This window comes from Cydia splendana, chromosome 19 (assembly GCF_910591565.1).
Source record: "Cydia splendana chromosome 19, ilCydSple1.2, whole genome shotgun sequence".
NCBI classification, from domain to species: Eukaryota; Metazoa; Arthropoda; class Insecta; order Lepidoptera; family Tortricidae; genus Cydia; species Cydia splendana.
The window spans coordinates 10,354,937-10,376,934 of NC_085978.1; the positions used below are offsets into that span (position 1 = coordinate 10,354,937).

At 34.8% G+C, this 21,998-nt stretch overlaps 2 protein-coding genes across 5 annotated transcripts; both read right to left on the reverse strand.

Annotated features, from left to right (window-relative positions):
• Positions 1–8,850: 8,850 nt before the first annotated feature.
• LOC134799783 (peptidoglycan-recognition protein LB-like) lies at positions 8,851–14,535 on the reverse strand. Of its 4 annotated transcripts, none has more exons than XM_063772192.1 (5): positions 14,461–14,535; positions 13,234–13,380; positions 10,689–10,938; positions 10,024–10,142; positions 8,852–9,168 (listed from the first exon to the last, which is right to left on the reverse strand). In XM_063772192.1, exons 2-5 carry the CDS (start codon positions 13,376–13,378, stop codon positions 8,891–8,893), a joined length of 792 nt encoding a protein of 263 aa, XP_063628262.1. In that variant the 5' UTR covers positions 13,379–13,380; positions 14,461–14,535; the 3' UTR covers positions 8,852–8,890. The 4 variants fall into 4 exon arrangements, with proteins under 4 accessions (XP_063628261.1, XP_063628264.1, XP_063628262.1 ...); XM_063772193.1 differs by having other exon boundaries at positions 14,367–14,479; XM_063772191.1 differs by lacking the exon at positions 14,461–14,535 and having other exon boundaries at positions 8,851–9,168; positions 13,234–13,434.
• A 2,895-nt stretch (positions 14,536–17,430) lies between these two features.
• Positions 17,431–20,190, reverse strand: LOC134799785 (peptidoglycan-recognition protein LB-like). Its single transcript, XM_063772195.1, has 4 exons — positions 20,049–20,190; positions 19,576–19,777; positions 17,850–17,968; positions 17,431–17,773 (listed from the first exon to the last, which is right to left on the reverse strand). Exons 1-4 carry the CDS (start codon positions 20,125–20,127, stop codon positions 17,538–17,540), a joined length of 636 nt encoding a protein of 211 aa, XP_063628265.1. The 5' UTR covers positions 20,128–20,190; the 3' UTR covers positions 17,431–17,537.
• Positions 20,191–21,998: the final 1,808 nt, after the last annotated feature.

Consider the following 21,998-nt stretch of genomic DNA (forward strand, 5'->3'; position numbering starts at 1 on the left):
ATAAAAAAGTATCATGACGTCGAATGCCATACATTGTTCACGTTTCGATTGGCAGTTTCAATAAACTATTATCCCTTGCCTAGGTCCCCAGGTTAACCAGTTGTTTGTGTTCTGCCTTACTCGTCTAAATAGTTAGTAGGTAATTACTACGATTACGTCAGGCTGTGATGACTTTTTATGACTTTTATCAGTTGAACGACACGTGATCGATAGTATGACCGTGAGCGAGGGTTTAATCCGCTTGTAAATTAGGTGATAAAAATACCTAACGTTTTTTAAATTTATGGACCTCTTGATTTATAAAAAAACTATATAAAATATTATACGTATTTTTGTTTAATACTCTCGACGCTGATATAACGAGACGAATATATATATTTATCATAATTTATAACTTTAGGATCTAATTCATGTTGCGATAAATACCCTGTTTTTTTTAATATAAAATGTTATTACAATTTTGGGTGTTGATCTAAGTAGTTCCCTGAAGAATGAACCGGGTGTGTCATATCATATCGACTACAAATTGAAGATGATTCAATAATATCGTGCCAGTACCTACTATTCAATATAAATTTTACTTATATGTACTTACATAATGATTATCTTGAAGTCTATCAAACTTCTGCATATCGTCTTAAGTACTTCCCTCCGTGCCTTGACCTTACACAGTTTTCATATATTTCAATTCGTATGATTCTGGTTCAAAACTATTTTAATATTACCTCGAGTAAACCTCAGTAAAAATATACCTAACATATTCAAACACCGTGTGACTGTTACACAATTTGCTTGTATAAGTATACGAATGTCTACATTTATCTAGGCTAAACATCTTAAAACCAGGTTAATTATTACACAAGCTCTTGATTTTTAAATATTTTTGATTCTCGTCAATATTTTAGATATGAAAGCAAAATAATGGATTTTTATATTACCTGCAGGTTCATCTATGACAAATATCGCTATGAACTAATTTTAGCTATGAGTTTATAGCAAAAAAAATACGTGTTGTAAATTTTATGTGCTTCTTGGTCCTTACGCAAAATCAGATAAGTACTACGAGTAAAGCTAATTACTAAATTGTCACAAGCATAAATTACCATAATAAGTGCTTCCACAATGAGTTTGTTTTGTGTACAGTTGTACCTTATATCATAATCCTTTAAATTATTTATTAATAAGTTAGGTGTATACGGTATTTTATTTATAGTTATTCATATACTCATAATATGCAAACATTATTTAGTCAACGGAGGCAACGAAGCAGTAATGCTGTTGTTTAAGGTTTTTATTTATTTATGGATATTTTACTTCAATAAAAGCTGTTTGTTTAGGCCTCGATTTTACGAACTTATAGGTATAAAAATTATGACAGCCATATTTTATCATACACATAATAATAACTTATCTTATGGTTATAAGAAAAGGAAAAATATTTATAAATAATAAAATATATATTTGTTTAAAACTGTATTAATTGTAGCCACTATATTCTTAGATTTGTCTTTATATAAATTTCTATGTATATTTTTAAACTTTAGGAGTGATGTGGTGACAAACAACTCAGTCAACAATATTAAGCACAAAATTTCGGTCAAAAAAATTGTAGAACACCTCAACAAAAATAGTAATCTACCTGAGGTTGTTTTATTCACCACGGCACTGGTAAAATGATTTCATCATTAAAACTACAGCTTCTTTGGTGTTTCTGCAACACGCTCTGTGTCAGTCTGTCCGGATGTATGTGATGATCAATACGCTTACCCTATCATTAACTTTATATACAACATTGGCCTAAGTCCAAACATTAAAATATTAGCTAAGCTATTGTGTTAAGAACACATTAACTGGTGTCAAATTTAGTAAATTTAATATTTAAAATACCTACATAGGGAAACGATAAAAATATACCTGTGCGAACAAGACGAGTAGGAAGGTAATCGAAACATTTTCTCTAAAATTATTTTCTGTGGTAAACTGATTAGCAAATTTGGTATGTCTCTATAAAAAATGGTTTTAAGTATATTTCTAAACGTTTTGTTCGCATTGCGGATAATAAATTAGAAATTATAAAGGATGTTTTATATAATTAGATAAATGTTTGTACGAATCAATGTTATGGTCATTTTATCGCACTCGTTAAATTAAGGAGAGGAAATTATTTAATTCCGTTTAGTGTACAGTTGTATAGATGAATGTTTACAAGTGTCTATAGCTATTGGAACATTGTATCGAATTTGTCCTAAATGTCTTTTTGTACTTGTCTAGCTTCGATAAACTTTTCAATAAAATGGTAGCAAAATGCTAAAAGGTAGATGAATCTTTTGTAGCAGTATGTAGTACACATTTATCAATATTTTTACGTTAATCGCTTGGAAACAAATCACTCTCATTATTTTATATTTTCAGGCAAATTCACAACAGTCAAAAAATGTTTTAGAAAATAATCAGTTAAATACCTGTACTGCCATGAATTTTAGTTATCTCATGTAGTACGTATCTATAGATATCCTAAACAATTATTAAGTAGATTAAATAGATATTTAACGATGTTAATAAATGACATTCTAACTGTCATTGTTTATAGATTCGTAATGAAACTATTTTTGTGAAAGTCATCTTGTCATTAAAATATGTTTACACTTGTATCGTAATTTTATTTTTAGTGTACACCCTATGGTTCGTTTTTTTAGCATTAAGCCCCCCATTCACACTCCTACCTTGTAGTCTGCCTCGCAGGACTACGGCGTAGGATATAGCTCACACACCCTCCTACGTTGTAGTTCGCCTTGCAGGACTACGGAGCAAGAAATAGTTCACACACGGTACTGTTTTGCCGTCCATCATCAGTACTGCTTCGTTTCTCACAAGTGTCGGTCTACTTACTCTTGAAAATGTTACGTGCAATTAAAAAAAAAAAGAAAATAGCTCTTCTGCTATGTATTTTCTTGTTATTGGATAAAAATAAAAAAGAGTGTGGGAAAAGAAACTGCTAAAAATTCGTCAGAGAGCGTCATATTTGTTAAGTATTGGTAATAATTGTTGCAATGCCTATTCCTCCATTGTTTGTTGGAGTGATTATGTGGTCCCACAAACAGCGATTTTCTTTATAAATTTCAAAAAAATGGCGCGCACTGTTGTCATACGTCAAACACGGTAGTCCGCAACGTAGGACGACAACCCACACACAATCCTACGCGGCGGACTACAGCAGTGGGCGGGGCTTGCAGGATTTGTAGGACCCAAGAGGCATCTTACTTGGGTGTTGTAGGACGGCACGTATAGTATGCGACCCCCATACACAATCCTACCCAATGAGGCGGACTACGAGGCGGACTACAAGGTAGGAGTGTGAATGGGGGGCTTTAGAAAGAACTTGAAAGAAGGTAAGCGATCTTGACGTTTTTTAATTGAAAAACGCTTTTTAAAAATCAGTAACTATTACTTATGAAAGCAGAAGAATATAAATGATCGTATTAGATTCATAATTGTTACATATTTGCCATAACTTATTTTTAAAATGTGTTTTTCAATTAACTATAGAACTGTGCGAGGCAGCGATCCGGTATATGCGGAATAAATGTACCAATAGTAAGGAGTACGCACAGGCACCAATCAGAACAGAGGGTCTACCACGTTCGACGTGTTGCCTCCCTGTCACACTTACGTACGATATTACAAGTGCATCAGAGAGGCAACATGTCAACCGTGGTTCGCGGTAGGCCCTCAGAACGTAACCTCGCATCGATATTTACTCTAAATACTGACATAAACCGCTGTATGTATGATGTATAGAGTCGGACCAAGCCAATTCTGCAAGGCATTTGCAGTGACAAAGAGTGGCAATGTCATCCGTAATGTCAAATTATATGAAAATATGACGTTTAGAATGACATTCCCTCACTTGGTTCTGTTAAAGTCGGTTCAAAGTTAGCTTGTACAGACTATTATTATTATCTCTTCCTATCGACGGTCAAAAACAGTTGAACCAAATCACCATTTCAGCCTAGTCTTATTAAAAAAATTACACGGAATACAGTAGTCTTCTGTAGCCGGGCCTATTTGACTCATGACGTGGCTACTCAGTCCACTTCAGTTTATATTATAAAAAACGTGCATAGCTTGGGTGCATACCTAGGCCTAAGCCTAGGTGGTTACGATTAACATTTGCTTTAATTACACAATTAAGAATCATAATGATTAATTCGCTGAAGTAAAAAAAACTCCAAGAGCATTGACGTAGGTATATATCTCAGGACTGGCCTTACAGGCAATAAGTATGGGGCATGAATGGGGCCAGTACAGCAGTGTGATATCGCTACAACGCGATTGGTTGATGAGTTCGCATCACGCACGCGATTGGTTGATGAGTTCGCATCACGCGCGCGATTGGTCGCAACTAGTTGCGTCAGACTGCTCAATTGGCTCGAATTCATGAGTGACACCGCTAAACTAGTACCACTTTTAGTGACCGTAAGGCCAGTCCTTCGATATAATACGTCAATGTCCAAGAGTAATTTGCATAACAAGTATAAAATAGCCCAGAGTGTCAATTACCTCTAAAGTATTGACCTCGGTGAAAGACAGGTAGTACGGTGATGCCCCGCAGCATCCGTAGTAGCTTCATCGTAATATATGACGTCACAACCGATCATTCTACCACGATGTTTTAATGAAATCGTATTCGCGTGTTTCTAGTCTGACTCATTGTTTACATGCACCTAATTTAAAGGGAAAATTATGAATAAATTTAAGCCAGTCTAACGATTACCTAACACTTGAACGCCTATTTGCCAATAAGCTAACACAGTTCATGTGCAAATATTTAGTTCTACGATATATTTAGCTACGATAGCAAATATTTTTTTAACAGATATTTGTCCTAAGACAGACATTTCAGTTGCGATATTTAGCAATTGTGCCAATGGGACGCTAATTATTGTTTAATGTTTTGTCCTTTTCCGTAGCGGAAATGAATTGAAAAAAAAAATTACGTCCGATATTTTGTTATCGACATTGCGCCCGTGGTCTGCAAGTGTGGTCAAGGCATTTAATTTCAGTATCATTCGTACCTTGTCACTGTGACAATGTATGAAAAGGTACGGATATTAAATTCTATGTTCAAGCTTTTGATTGCATAATGTGCGTTCCTAATTAATAAGTTCTTAGTGATAATTTTGGGTGAGTTAAAACAAAAAGCAAACGTGTACAATTAATTTAATTTATTACGAGCTATAAGACCTTATCAAAAATAGGGTAATTCCATGATAACTTACGTTACAATTAGAACTTTTCATTGCAAAACAAATGTATTTTTTGAGTACATTAATAAACAATCCGAATTCTTTTTTGTACGTTTAAATACAACATCGGACCGCCCTTTTTGTTTAATTTAACATCAGCAAAAACCAAACAATAGTCTCACATAAGTTCACACTAAAATGTAGTGGTAACTCGTGTTACACGAAATGGACACATCGTTTTGAGACCTTACTGTAATTGAATATTTCTCTGATATTTACGATCAATTAGGTTTTGTTTCAATGAAAACTGTTAAGTCAGTAATCAAAGTATTTTAATGTGGTAAGAAATAATAATAAACATTACAAGCAAAAATTTTAAAAATATTTTAGTATGGTAACTTGCGTTACCTAGAAATAGTAACTTTTGTTACTTCTAATTATACTATTTAAGTACGCATAGGTACTAACTTAAACATAATGAAAATTAAAAAAAAATAGACGATTGTTCTCGTACTTCTCCTCCGTAATATTTTTATCGTTTTATTCTTCGATATTATTGGTTATAAGACTCTTTTGGAGTTTATTATCCTTCCAGAACACTTTGTGACACTTCGACACTCCTGGAATAGCTGGAGCCTTTGAAAAGCATTCTTCTAGTTTCAGAAGTTCTGCTCTTGCTTCAATTTCCTCCGTTGGAACTACTGCCACTTTTACCGCCGAGTCTTTAGCAGCTGAAGCAAACTGCTCAGCATTTAATACATTTGCTTTCCTTTTCAAGACCTTTCCACGTACAAGCCTTTTTAATGCTCCTCCGATTCCATCAACCGGGCCTTTACCATGCGAGGTGGCAAAGTAGTTCCAAATCAGGTGAAGGTTGTGCTTTTTTTCCAGCTGTTGAATACATTCGATAACAAATTTGTTTTTAAACTGGGAAGCTGGGCCGTCCGACCACAACTGCACTTCCTTGACGTCTGTTGGTAAATCGTCTAGTATTCGGTCGATGTAAACCATTGCTGTCTTTTTATTATGATGACGATCATCAGACACAAGAACAATTGGATGTTGTTTACCTGTCATCCATAAAGATACTGTAAACAAAGTAACTTGAGGCTGCACCCAGTGAAAACTCTGCACTTCATCCTGAGCTACGCACGTGTAATTTTCAGAATAGTCCACCTGAATCAGCACTTTCTCAAAATCAGTTGTGTTAGAAATTGCAGTTTTGTGATTATGGTAGGAGGACGCCTGATTCCGTTTGATGTAAGCATGTTCAAAAAACTTAGGACCCATTTCGACTATGTGCTGGATCAATTCATTTACTGTGCCCATTACCTGAATTTTACTAAGTTTGCCGTTGTGGTTTGCCCATACAAACCAGCTAGTTTCGACCTCAGGACCCACGTTTTCGCAACATTCCAAATACTCGTTAAGTTTAATTTTAAGCATTTCCTTGCAATTGTTACAGTCTTTCAACCAGCATGCTCTTGTTGGAACTGTGCAAATGAAGCCATTTAAAAAATTATGATCGTAGTATGGACTTCCTATCACGTGATGCAATGAATTAACTGCCAGAGAGAAATTTTCATGGTATTTGCATAGACAAACATTATGTGGCAATTTATTAGACAGGTAAACATGTTTTGGTCGAAGCTCAGCAAACTTGCTACGTCCTACAATGTTGCCAAACTCTTCCACAAATAGACCATAGGTTTCACTCACTGAGGAATACAAATGACGGATCTGTATTTTTTCTTTTTCTCCTCTTTCATTTCCAACTGTGATATAGTCTTTTAACCCAGGAGCTTGGCGGCTTATGTCCTCGCGTTGGTAAAATGTATGTATATCATTTATTATTTTTCCGTCCAGTCCATATGCACCACGTGAAAGTTCGGCGTTTTCCTTTGGGCACTCAGCCAAAAGTTTTTCAAGCACCAATCGTTTTTTCATGGGACAAGTAGGTAATACCTTACGGGCACGAGCTACGGCTTTTCCAAGCGATTGTGGGGTAAAACGGATAGAAGTGTCATTCAGAGTCTGCTGATTAATCTGTTTTTTTAAAAGTCGATGTTTTGCCACCCTTTCTTTGATTTTCTTTCGATTTTCTTTAATTACTTTTGCTTTTTTTGATGGCGGTAAACGTTCGAATTTCTCCTTCTTCTTTTGTCTTGTTTTACGCCCAGCCTCGTTTACTTTTTTTTTATATTCTTCATATTGACCGTTTTCCTTTAACTTCTCCCTTCTTCTCTTCATCTTTTCAGCAGCACTGAGTGGCATTTTAACTGCTAAAAATATCATATTATTAAGGTAACTGTTGTTACATTGAGGTAACACAAGTTACCGGTAACTTGGGTTACAAACTTTAAAAGTGAATTTAAAATATACTTTTGTTATAAGTAGCAAATTAATAACGCAATATCATTCGCCTTAACGATATGAAAGAGTTGCGTGAGAGTTATTAAGGTCAGTTTAATATAACTTAATATAATTGAAAAACAATGCATAATGGTAACTTTCGTTTCAAATAACGACTATAGACTTTCCAGCTGCTATAGCCTTATGCTCAGTTTCAAAAAAAATAATCCGTTTATGGTTTTACATACAGCAATAACAGTATTAGAAGTAACATTGAAGTACTTACCGAATCCTTTATTAATACTTTAGGTAATTTGTAATCTTTTAGTCCGTTTTTCACCCAGTTTTGTTACAAAATCGAATGATAATGTTTAATGCGTTATATTCAAAGAACACAGTGACACATATGTGACAGGCGTTTTTTATACATTACTTTATAATGTCAAGACACAATTTGTCAGTAAAAAGTATTGATTTACCCACAAAAAAAACACGAAGTTTTTTACTCTCTGTCATGGATATACCCATTACATTATGACTCATTGAATACTTACTTCTATATACAGTATAATTATTATGATTAACTTATCGGACTTACGATTTCAGATCAAAACAGATGACATTATAGTCACCTACATTAAGAGCGGTTTCGCACTACGTCCGATCCGAGTCCGATCCGAACCCGTGAAAATATGGTCTGTAGTAGCCGTAGAACTATTTCTATGGTAAGTTACGCACTAGATCATCCGATTTCTTTCCGTCATTCAACGTGTGCGGTGCGTAACTTACCATAGAATAGTTCTACGGCTACTACGGACCATATTTTCACGGGTTCGGATCGGATTCGGATCGGACGTAGTGCGAAACCGCTCTAAATATCAATAAATAAAAATATATTGCCATTATATTGCAGTACCATATTAATGAATGGCAAAAACACGTTTTTCAGTGACTGTAGTGACTTGACACTTTAACGCGTCAATAAACAGAGTGCCAGTCTTTACATATGTATTTAACTACTTAAATCTATTTTGCTATTCTGACTTGATTCTGACCCACTAGAATGCTACCTTATTTCGGGTGACAAGCAAAAGTCATTAAGTACCACCACAAGTTCATAGCCATAGTGAACCATATTAGTACTAAAAGAAGGTAGATTTTTAAATTTTTTTTTTAGTAATTAGTGACTTTTGCTCGTCACCTGATGTTTTATTTACCGTATATTCCAAATTAAAACTGGTTTTTCTATGGCTCTTCCGGCTGCCTATAAGTATATGGTGGGACACTTATTACTAAAGTTTGTCTGGAACTGTGTTAAGCGTTTTATTATATTCCTTTCTAAAATCCTCGCTAAGCTCAGGCACGCTGGCAAGGTCCTCATACGATGCAGGGAAGGCCGACCAGTGATCCCAGCTCTTGATTGCTTCGAAGAAGGTTTGCCCCGGGCACTCGGTATCTCTGACTTGTCGATGTCCAACCAGCTTGTAGTTAGGTTGGATGTAGCCGAGATCAACGCCCGCTGCTATTAATGATTTCACGGTTTTTACCTGCTCTGCTGGCGGGGTGGACTCTGAAAGTAAATAAAAAAGGTAATGTCATAATCGAAAAAACCGGGCAAGTGCGAGTCGGACTCGCACACGAAGGGTTCCGTACCATTATCTATAAAAACGGTCACCCATCCAAGTACTGACCCCGCCCGACGTTGCTTAATTTCGGTTAAAAATCACGTTTGTTGTATGGGAGCCCCACTTAAATCTTTATTTTATTCTGTTTTTAGTATTTGTTGTTATAGCGGCAACAGAAATACATCATCTGTGAAAATTTCAGCTGTCTAGCTATCACAGATCACGAGATACAACCTGGTGACAGAGGGGCGGACGGACGGACGGACGGACGGACAGCGGAGTCTTAGTAATAGGGTCCCGTTTTACCCTTTGGGTACGGAACCCTAAAAAAGGGTAGAGAACAACATGATTACCGTACCTGTCGACACCGTACTAAGGGGCATAATTTCAGAAACGTCTTTAAATCTTAACTGAAAATGAACTGGCTTACCCTTACTTACTTTTTTTTTTATCAAATAAAACGCTTATGCTAGTGTGTATATCACCATAAACGTCAAATTGCCATGAAAATATGACGTGTATAGTATTATTATCCTAAACCTTTGTCGCTACTAAATCGGCGAAGAGTTAGCCTAGACCATGCTTAGACGGTACTACTTAAGATGCTTCTTTGATAATGGGTCTACTTAATTACAACCAAAATAATGTCAGTAGTATCAGAATATTTGTTTGGGAGCTCTTGAACCTATGGAGGGTAGGTTTAAGAAGGGACCTAAATGGGGGGATATCGATGGATTGGGAGGGGGTGGCATGACCTTATGTCGTGCTGATTCAAGATACTTGATTTGTAATTTGCTTACTTGTCCAATCGCCGATGACGCAGATACCAATGCTCACATTGTTGAAATGCAGTGCATGCGCTCCAAGAATGGTCCATCCTCTGCCTTCATACGCCACTCCATCGCTGCCCACTCCAAAACTAAAAGAAGCATAAAATACCTTTAATACAAAGTCCTTGGCTAGACAAAGTTGAAACAAAAACTCTCTGTAACTAAAAATTGCGCTATTTTTAAACACCTCGTATATGATACTATGTTACTTACGCTACTTGTACGCGAATAGTTACAAATAGGTATAAACTATGTAAATTAACATTTTACCGTTACACGGCAGCAATGTGCTCATATCAGTCATCGGCTATGTGATGCATAACAAACAGTAAATAAATACTCATAAAATGCATATTTCCAAAACACATGCATTGCACACGTGCGCATACCTAGATGTTATTTTAGGTACAAATATGTATAAGCACCAATAATTTTTAATCGATATCGGAATCGGAATATCTAATAGGGTGACTGCTATAGTTATTGGCCACTACATTGTAATTGGCCACTTAACAATAAGACTTATTTTGGCTTGTTTCTTTCTGATTTGTTAGGAAAGGCCAATTACTATGTAGTGGCCAAAACTGCCACTGTCACCATACCATTTTTTCTCAAGGCAATTATAATTTACTTACTGATATCCAATATCCCACCAATGTCGATCATCGATATGAAAATTCTGCATGCTCTTCATAGCCTTTATACAATCGTCTCTATTGTAGCAAGCTTCCGGGGTATATGAGTGGTGGATCACCACGTAGGGCACCGGCGTGGGTAGTTCCAGCGTTTGTACCGGCGGCCTTGCCCCCCATTCTGATCGACTCACATAGGGGAAGTCGTAAGTGGCTACCTCGTTTTCTGCTGGATCGGAACTAGACGACTTTCCTGTAATAAATTAAAAAGCTATTTAGCCCTTTATTTCTCTTTGAAACTATTAGTAAATTTACTCAATGTTTCAAATTAAGTGTAGGTACCATTTCCTAATGCCAATGATAATTGATAAGAGTAGGTTGTCTAGTAAAGCTATAAAGCACATTCATACAAGGAAAGTAGTTTTTAGTTAGAAAGGACTTAATATTTCCGTGTGAAGAAAGATAACTTTAATGAATCACCTCTCTTGTAAGAAAGTAAATATAAAATGATTTTGTTCAAAATGAAAGAAATAAATTTTAGATATAGGAGTCTACAACAAAGGCAGCGGTTTTACAAATTGGCTGGCTATAATATGCAGAGAACTGCAAAAGTGTATAATTAGTTACTTAACAACATTGATACACTGTTTACATTCTTACAACTAAAACGAGAATTCACGTTATACTTATTGCTTTACAAAAAAAAAATTGAAAAAAAAAACAAAATAATAACTGACCTGATTTAGATATTACAACCATGTTACTTATCGATGAAAGTGCAAGTATCCAAATAAAGTTTTAATCGATGTTTTATCTAGTGGCACGTCTGAGCACTGCGGGATTAGAGTATCAACTGAGTAAACAAATATTTTTTTATAAAAGACATGACGTATCCGTTTCTTTCCAACTTCGCTGACTATATAAGCGTACAGGTAAAGCCGATTAATTATATACTTAATATAATTAAAGTCATCTGAAATTTAGGGGATTTCTTTATCCCTACATTGCGTGTGAACTTTTTAATTGTACCTACATTATTATTGTACGATTGGCAAAAACATATACATATCTTTCACAATAAATATTTTGAATAATAACAGGTTTAAGTGCTTTATCAACCCTTATTACGAGTACTGATTAAAATATATTTTTGTATATCAACTTATTATATTTATTTTATGATAAATTTGCATGTTACCTACTAGACTATAGGTAACATCTATCTGCTTATTTTATCAACAATCAACTAAAATATTCACAGATCACTAAGGGCATGTACAGACGGACTGCAACCCGACTGCAACTTGTATGGGAACTGCACACTGACGTTGCAGTTGGCGTGCAGTCGGCGTGCAGTTCCCATACAAATTGCAGTCCGTCTGTATCTGCCCTAAGAATAATGCTGGTAAGTAGGCAAGTATCAGTTAAATGACAATCGTAAATGTACAAAATGATAGTTTTTCAAAATGCACCAACATTGAATATTTCTCTTTTTTATCATTTATTACGCTTAATAAGATAAATACTTAATACCTATAATTTATCAATAAGTAATTGCTTAATTTTTATAAGCGCATGCTTACATAAAGATATTGCCAGGTTCCATCTAATTCAGGAACTAGGTATATTTTGCAATGCGAAGTAAGTATACCTACCTACCTACGCGAGTCGACTACAAGCTGCTTCATACTTTCTATGTACAGTCACGCTCCGAGATTATTATGCCATTTAGGGTTCTAGCTAAATTGGACATTCCATAGCGTAAGTATTAAACAACCAATTTAGCTAGGACCCTAAATAGCTCAACAATCGCGGAACATGATGGTACATAAGTACCTAATTATATTTCGGCATTATGCCCCAGGTGCCCTCTTTAGATATAGATTTTTATTTTTTTAAGTATTAGTTTTAGTTTTGTAGATAGTTTTAATTTTAGGTTAGGTATTTTTTATTGTAAGTTTATACTTATAAATAAATAAATATTATAGGACATTTTTACACAAATTGACTAAGCCCCACGGTAAGCTCAAGAAGGCTTGTGTTGTGGGTACTCAGACAACGATATATATAATATATAAATACTTAAATACATAGAAAACAACCATGACTCAGGAACAAATATCTGTATCCTCAATTCATCATACAAATAAATGCCCTTACCAGGATTCGAACCCGGGACCATCGGTTTCATAGGCAGGGTCACTACCCACTAGGCCAGACCGGTCGTCAATGTTACTTATGTTGTTGTTATCTCTGTTTATTAATAACACAAATCCAATTATTGTATTTATTTGCAGTTAACAGGACTGTGTGTGTAGTTAGTTTGTAGGTTCTATCGATATTTATTTGAATGGACATTAAATTATGAATCAGTAACTCTATAATTTTTATAGTTCCTAATAATCCCAAGGGTGCCATAATGGGGGACATAGTGGTATAATAAATATCAATAGGTATTAAAGTTTTTCCTGACATCAACTCATTCGATCTTTTCGGTCTATGGTCTTACTAGCTTGCTGACTAGGTATATGTACGAAATTCTACTTACCAGTTAACATCACAGTTGGAATGGCCACAGCCACTCCAACTAATCCAATCAATAAAAGCGCAATTAAAATTTTCATTCTATTTGACTTCTTTACAGTTTTCACAGGATGCGATTCTTCACAATCACTGTCGTACGCATCTGACATATCTGCAACCAAATTATACATTGAACGATGAAAAAACAAGCGAATCCTTTGAAAAATTGCTGGAAACTGTTTACATAATTTCCGTGTGATAATTTTATCTTTTAAAGATATCGAGTTTTATCGGACGCGTACTCGTGAGGAGATAAGTTTTTACGAGTGCGATCAAAATACGCAAATAGAAAAAGTTGGAAATCATAAACACTGTTATCAACTTCCACATAAAGTATAATTTTAATTGATATAATGGGTATTATTAACACGAAGCCTCTATCTGCATTTCTAAAGCTACTGCAGTTACTTACCAATCTAACGCGGATGCTAAGTATTTTCAGATAATACTCGTACCTGATAATTATTAATCTTTAATTTAAAGTAGGTAGGCACTTAACAACTTTGCAACGTCATTCATTAAAGCATTAAAAAATGAGTAATGTAGGAAAGCATTTTATTAAAAAAAAGTTGCTACTGTTACATCGCAAAATTTCAGTTAAGTACTTAACCAATCTGTTCAAAACTAAAGTACTTATCTGTTTCCATTAATATACAGGAAATAAAATACAAATTTTAAATACTTTGACTGTCCGATTCCAATAGAGCACACACGTCAATGGCACCTATATATATATATATATATATATATATATATATATACTTAGGTATATATTACCATTATGATTTTACAAAAAACCTAAGAATGTAATCACACAGGGGTCGTTGCTAAAATTCTTTATTTATTAAATAAAACGCAACTGTTATTTTTTCAAACAACGTATTTTCATGAAATTTTATAGTTTGAACTAAAATTTAGGAGATAAAAATTTTCATATTGCCGTAAAAAATGAGTGCAATTATATTTTCTAAAATTTATTTTTAAATCCATCGATTCACTAAGGTATTAAAAGGAAGAAAGCCAAACAACATAATTACTGCAACCTCAAAATATTGCCAACTTCTTTAACAACCAGTGAAAAAGTAAAAAAAAACCTACACTTTAATCAACAACTGATCACAGGTATCCGTATTACACACTTGTCCAATATCTTGATAACTTGGGACTAAAGAATTTGGCCAACTGTACTCACAATTTGAGCTAGCAGCGTGGTGGACTGGCGGGGACTATAGAAACTTGGTGTATGGTTGAACTTGCTCTATACATTTATATATATATAGGTAGGTGCATTGGCAATCGAGGTGATTCCCCGACCGACATTCTTGATCAGATGGACTGAATTCACGAAATGAAAAATGGGATAAGATTTAGACGGGTAGGTAAGTTATCCGATTAAGAATATATTACTTAAATTACTTCGTTCAGAGAAAATAGGAGCGTACCTAATAGTGTTTAAGATACTTTCAAAAGCTATTTTAGGCATAAGGTTTTCAGTTAAAATGAGTTTATAAGTACACACTTAAACTATTACTACCTTTGCTTTAAATAATACCTGAATTACTGAATTATTGATGTCTAAGTACACTGTTATAATTATTCACTGTACATGAGAGCATCATGTATTGTTGTATATTTATCATGAACATGATAAAGGAACTAGAATAGTTACGAAATTAAATGCAGTTGCAATGCGAATACTTTTATTTAGCAAAACAACAAACACAACATACAATAACTGCAACGTTTGCGATTGAGATTCTCAAACCGTTAATCCCACATGGCTATGGCGGAACGTTATTTATTAAAATTTTGACTTGTTTTAACCAAAAGTGACATAAATCAAAAATTTACTGTTCATATAAGTAAATCTATTTGAATCAATTTTATTTCAATTTTGTACGAGTAGGTACATACTTATCTTAGTTTCATATTAAATCTTACTTAAGGGACCCACTGATTAACAGTCCGCCGGACGGTATCGGCCTGTCAGTTAGAACAAAATTTTGACAGTTCCGAACAACTGACAGGCCGATACCGTCCGGCGGACTGTTAATCAGTGGGCCCCTTTAGTGTAAAGATGTATAATAATGGAAAAAATATATTTCTGTCATGGTCAAACGTGTACAGTTTATTATGTAGGTACTATAATAGTACTTATTACATGTTAGCAGAAATTGAAATTGTTGCCAGCTATTGCTTTGATAAAGATCTGTAACGTAAGTACTAGCACAATAGTCACAAATATATCAGTCAAGTCGTCGGAGTTCAAATTACTTTGATATAAATATCAGTCGCAATATGCACATCGTGATGTGTAGTTAGGTATGCCATTAGCGTAGAATCTGATGTATTGTGCACTGTTAATAAGCCTCAATGATCCGATATGTATAAAGCTATTTATCTATTTTTGTCTATTTGATGCAATCGCAAGCTATCACCTACGCGCGGATAGTACGCTTAAATAAAATTGGTATCATATTTGTAAAATCTAAATATGCCGCATGATAATGTAGGATCGGCAAGTCGGCATCTGTGCCATATTCGAATAGGTGCTTACTTTAAAGTCAAAACTGGGATTTTTAAATTTAAGTAGTAGTTACATTTATACCTATTGAAAAAGTTAGGCTTACTCACGGCCAATGTTATGGGGTTAATTACAAAAGTCATGGGTAACGCTGACAAGACAGTACTCGCAATAGGGGAAGAACTAAATCAATGACGCTTTTCATTTCCTGCTCGTAATTGGTTTGTTTCCTAGTAACGGACAATTCGTTTCCTTTTCTAATCTGTCGTCTTTAATGGTTCGTAGTTCGTATGGACTTCGCCGTAGATACCTGCCTTCGTCTCATTAGAGATACCAATAGAGAAAAGGCAAAATTTAAGGTTTTTTTTTTAAATAAGATATCATATGATTTACTAGAGGGCTGGTCTAGCCATAAAATATGCCGCATGATAGAACTGTAAATAAAATTAAAATAAAGGGAATCGTTAAAGGAGTATAGTTCGTTTTTTTTAGCATTAGAAATAAGGTAAACAATCTTCATGTGTCTTTTAATTGAAAAACACATTTTAAAAATAAGTTACGGCAAATATGTAACAATTATGAATCTAATATGATCATTTATATTCTTCTACTTTCATAAGTAATAGTTACTGATTTTAAAAAAGCGTTTTTCAATTAAAAGACATGTCAAAATCGCTTACCTTCTTCCAAGTTCTTTCTAATGCTAAAAAAAAACGAACTATAGAGTTTGGTACTAATTTTTGTTTGTGTTTTTATTTGTAAGTGACAATGAATTACTAAGAGATTAAATTATTCATAATAATAAATAAATAAATAAATAATAAAATAAAATTGCCTTTATTGCTGTTTCTTTCCTTACAATTAATATATGCCTACTTACTAATAAAACTAACTAAATTAATTTAATCCTAACTTATGTCAATGATCGGCAACTGGATGTTTGTGTAGAACAGCTTGTCTGTCGACAAAGGCCTTCTCTAAAGATTTCCACGTATTCCTGTCTCTTGCTAAACGGGTCCATACTGGACCAGCGATTTTCTTAAAGTCGTCTTCCCATCTTTTGGTTTGTCTGCCTCTATTTCTTTTGCTGTCTCTTGGATACCATTCTGTTACTAACTTAGTCCATTTCTCTTTACTTTCTCTAAACATATGCCCCGTCCAACGCCATTTAAGCTGTCTGTAGACCGTGTGTGCATTTTTAAATTTTGTTTTCATTTTAATTTCTTATAATTTCACTCTATCCCTTCTTTTTATACCTAAAATACTCCATTCTATTGAATTTTGACAGACTTTTAATTTACTTTCTTGTCTTTCTGTTAACGCCCATGTCTGGCACCCGTATAGTAAGCATGGTATAATGTATGTTTCGTATACTTTCTTTTTTCCTTTCATGGGCATATCATTATCTTTCATTATTTCCTTAAGAGACCAAAACCGTTTCCAAGTATTAGTTATTCTCCGTTCTATTTCTTTATTAGGTTTAGGTTTAAGATCATTTATTCTCATAAGAATTTTACAATTCACTTGACGAGATAAATACAGAATAGTATATTATGTTTTGTTTAGAGCGCACAAAGAACTTAAATACTTAATTTATTATTCATGCAGACATCTGTAGATATAAGATACTTATAATTATTCATAATATCCTCAATTAAACATTTTTAAGTAACATTGAGTTACTTGTAACAGTCATAATTTAAAATATAAATGCTAATTAAATACTAACTCCAGCTCCATCCATCTCACAAAGTACTGGATATAAGACTGGGACTGGTAGTTGCCGCCCTAAACTCCACATGGCCAGGCCAGTAGTGGTCCCAAGTGGCTATGTGGGCAAGCAGCGCACCCCCTGGGCACTCCGTGGCCATGACTTGGCTGTGGCCTATCAGGCGGTACTGAGGACTGATCACGCCATCTTTCATTCCTTTGGCAATGAGCGCCTTTGTTGTGCTCAGCTGTTTTGTGGGCGGGAGGTTTACTGCGGAGAAAAATATAAGTTATTAGTTAGTAATGCAAATCATCTAGTCAATGCTACCTATTTATCCGCAGCTTACCTCGCCAATCACCGATCAGAACGATTCCGATACTGTAGTTATTGGCTCTCCCGGCATGGATGCCGACGGTGTCCCAACCTCTGCCTTCATAGGCGCCTCCTTCACTTCCGACTGCAAAGCTGAAATAAAATTATTGTTTGGCAGATAGATCGAATTACGTTATTCATAAAGTTATATCACTTATATCATTCAGTTATATCACTACACCTTATAAAACAAAGTCTCCCACCGCGTGTCTGTTTGTGTGTTCGCGATAAACTCTAAAACTACTGAACGGATTTTCATGCGGTTTTCACCTATCAATAGAGTAATTTCTTGAGGAAGGTTTAGGTGTATATTTCTTTAACCCGTGCGAAGCCGGGGCGGGTCGCTAGTTTTAGTTAAAATATGTTAGTACTTGTTTATTGTCACTTTTGGCTATACTTATAGGTACATATATGCGTATGTTTGAAAGGAGTAAAACATTGTTAGTTTTATGAATAAGGGGATATGGCAAATCAAGGTTTTCAGGTTAACGAAATGAAGGGAAACCCCTAAAAATCATAAATATTATCTCTAACAAACAAAAGTTGTTTAAAAAAATGACAGGTATATGACCTTCCTTAGTTTAATGATCGATAGCAGAATATTACTCTTCGTGATGTCTTACTAATTGTGTACGCCAGTTACGCTACTCATCATCTTGTCGTTAATAATGTGCCTACATTTATGAAGTGATTGAACATTTCAAACCTAAACCGATTTGTACAAGTTTATAAACAAACACCAATTACTATAAAACATACCGGCCATAACAGTTCAAGATAACTGTTTACCGTTTCCAAATTAAAACTGATTTTTCAATGTCTGTTAAGGCTTTTATACGTTGTTGGGCCTATATACCTACATATGTGTATACTTATACCTAAGTATATCATCAATCTAATCTGGTTAAACAAACATATTCAATGTTAAAAAGAGTTAGCAAGGGCATCTCCCTTAGACCCCATATATCTACGCAATAAGTCCTTTCAGGACCTTACCCTAGGTTTTAATAAGACAATCAGCATTTACGTATTTTAGAAAAAAAATACACTAAGAAAAAAACGTAGTTCCACTATAGTTACCGATATATGAGGTGACCCTGACTGGCCTGACTAGAATAAAGTAATGCATTTTTTAAATTATTACGAAGTCGGTATGCGGGAAAAGACATACAATAATTGCTAACGTTTACAAACACCGGCATACGCTCGACTAAAAGGTAATGGCCAGGTAAATCTGCAATTCAGAGGTCGCCAAAGACTAATGACTCTTAGTGATAATTTCCCACTTCCGACTATATACAGCTGTTTACCTTAAACGCAGGAAAATTGTTACACTATAGTTGACTGTGTATTGCGAGCAATTAGGGAAAAATGTTTACACACGTTCAACTATTTTGCTTACATGTGCTTCTATCAGCATATTATTACATTGAAGTAAAGGCCACAATTGTTTATGCTGCCACTAAAATATAAGACGTGTATAAAAACGTAACGTACAGCAGGGCAACGCAATGGTGTAATAGTCAGGTATATGGGCTCTACTATTTTCTTTAAAATAACTAGAATGCATAGTGTATTTTGTTTAACTGACAATAGACAAGTTTGATCTAATTATGAGCTGTCAATAACGGTTGTACGTTTCGATAGACACCATCAAAAGAGGCTGGGTTTATTAAGACGTAGGTAAACAAAGTTCTCACTTGTATCCAATGTCGCCCCAGCCCAGGCTCTGGTGGTATTCCTGCATAGACCTCATGGCCGCGACGCATTGGGCGGTGGTGTTGCATGCGCCGGGAATGTATGTGTGGTGGATGACCACGTATGGCACTGGTGTGAAGAGCGGCTCGACGTCAGTGGCTGGAGCTGCGACCCAATCCGCTCGCGTGTAATATGGGTAAAGTTCTTTAAAAAGAGAGTTTCGTTAAGGAAGACAGTTTTTTAACACTAAGAACACAAAAAAATATATATAAAAGCCAAAAACACTGAAAACGATTTAGAAAATGCCACAACAGAGCTGTCAATTTCATATTATTAAATTTTTAGCAGCGGTACAGGGAATCAAACAATGGTGTTTCAGGTTTTTTTTAATAGTATTCATTAATCACCATAATATTTTACCAGCCTTATATTATAACATTTATAACACACTTCAAAGTTATTAGTATTTATTTACCATCACTAGCAAGAGGATGAGCGTTGACATAACATAACACTATCAACATTAAACAATAGGTGGCGCCCGATATCGCCATATTTATCTTAATACAATATTAATATATTTAACTAAAACAAGCGAGTGTCGATGTCGATTGATTGCATGCCCAACTGAATTATAAACAGTTGCTTTCTACGTTTTATACTAAACTCTTGGATCAGGGTACTTTACCGACGGCTCTGAAGTGTCGGACTTTACCACAAAATGTACAAGATAGCGGTAAACAAAAGACTATTTATCAGATGCTCTAAATAGCTGGGTTAGTGCATGACACCTTGCATTTTGTGACTATGCGCTGAAACTTGGCACAGTTGATTCTTAGCTGGTCTTGAGCAGATACAGACCGGGAGCCGTCGAGAGCCACCGCTTATTTAGTGGGGGAGAGGGGAAAGTTCGACGCTGCCGCGCTTCACTTGGAGCAACATTTCTCTAAAACTATACCTATTAGGATTAGGGCATGTAATATATCATTTTCGGATAAATTAAGGATGAGGAACCTATTTTTAGAACAAAAACAATGCACTTTCTAACAAAAAAAAATAATAAAGAAGAAACGACTAACAAACGTATTTTTGTTTTTTTTTTTTATAATTACCAATTTTTTTTAAGTGTAGTAGAAATCTGAAAACAAAAAATATAGTCGTAATATGATTGTTTATCTAAAACTAAACAAAGCAGCTTATTTATTTTAAAAGTATTTAAAAGTATTTTCAAAAGAAATTGTCGTAAAGCTAAACTTATTTCGTTTAAAAAATATATAGTTTATTTTACAAATCTGTTGATAAATGGGAGATGAAAAATAATATTAAGCGTGGGTAAGAGTGATCTCATTGCATGATCGTGCGTGAAGTAGATAACGGGTAGGGGGGGTTTTAAAATCTCTTTTTATAGGTAGTTATAAAAAATGTTCTATTGCATAAGTAATCTACATCAGTGTTTTTCAAACTTTATGGTGTCACGGCCCTTTATGACCACTAAATTTTTTTCGCGACCCCCAAACCTCGGTTCTACGTTTTTCTATCTATGTATATAGAATATGTGCGGAAAGAGAAGAGTCGTAAAATGTATCCAATGGGATCCCATAGGTATATCATCAGATAACTCCGTGAACGTGGAAATTCATATTCCTGCTATAGTGGAGAGCTTGCAAAGTTAAAAAAAAAAACAACTTTTAAGTTATTTCTCAAATGAAACACGGGTTGGAATGGAGCAAACTCGGATTACACTATTTTAGAACCAAATGAAGGTATTAAGACGATTTCCAGCTTGCTGGGAATAAATTCCTGGAAAAAATCTAATTTGATTGGCCTAACAGATCTTAACTTATTTAACTGTTTAATAAATACAGTTTACCTATCTAATAATGCTTTGTGTTTATGATATGTATGTTAATGACCATTAAATTTTAAAAGATTGGATTATTTCTAAGTTAAATAAAATGAAATCTGCTTTCCATAAGTTTCTTTCAAAGCTGAGCTTCGCGACCCCCTTGGTTGCCTTTACCGGTTGTTTCCGTTATCTCGCGACCAAATGCTGGAATGATATCCCTCCGCCTTTAAGACAACTTAAATCCAAAAAAACATTTATAAACCACTTTAAAAAACTTCTCCTTGAAAAACAAACCGCTGGGATTCCATTCGGCTATTTGGTTGCAGATTTTAGGATATAACATGGTGAGGCTGGTGTAACACAACACACTGGGGAGACTTACACAGTACACACGGGTCAATTTTACCTACTATCTAAGTATTTCATCAAAAAATTATCACACACATGCACATATCACACTTACACTGTACGATTGTTTTCGACGTACGTAAATACTTCTACATAAATATAATATTTGTTGTGACCTGGGTTCCGGCAGAAAATCAGTGCTTTGCTCGAAAGAGCGAAGCATATCACTGA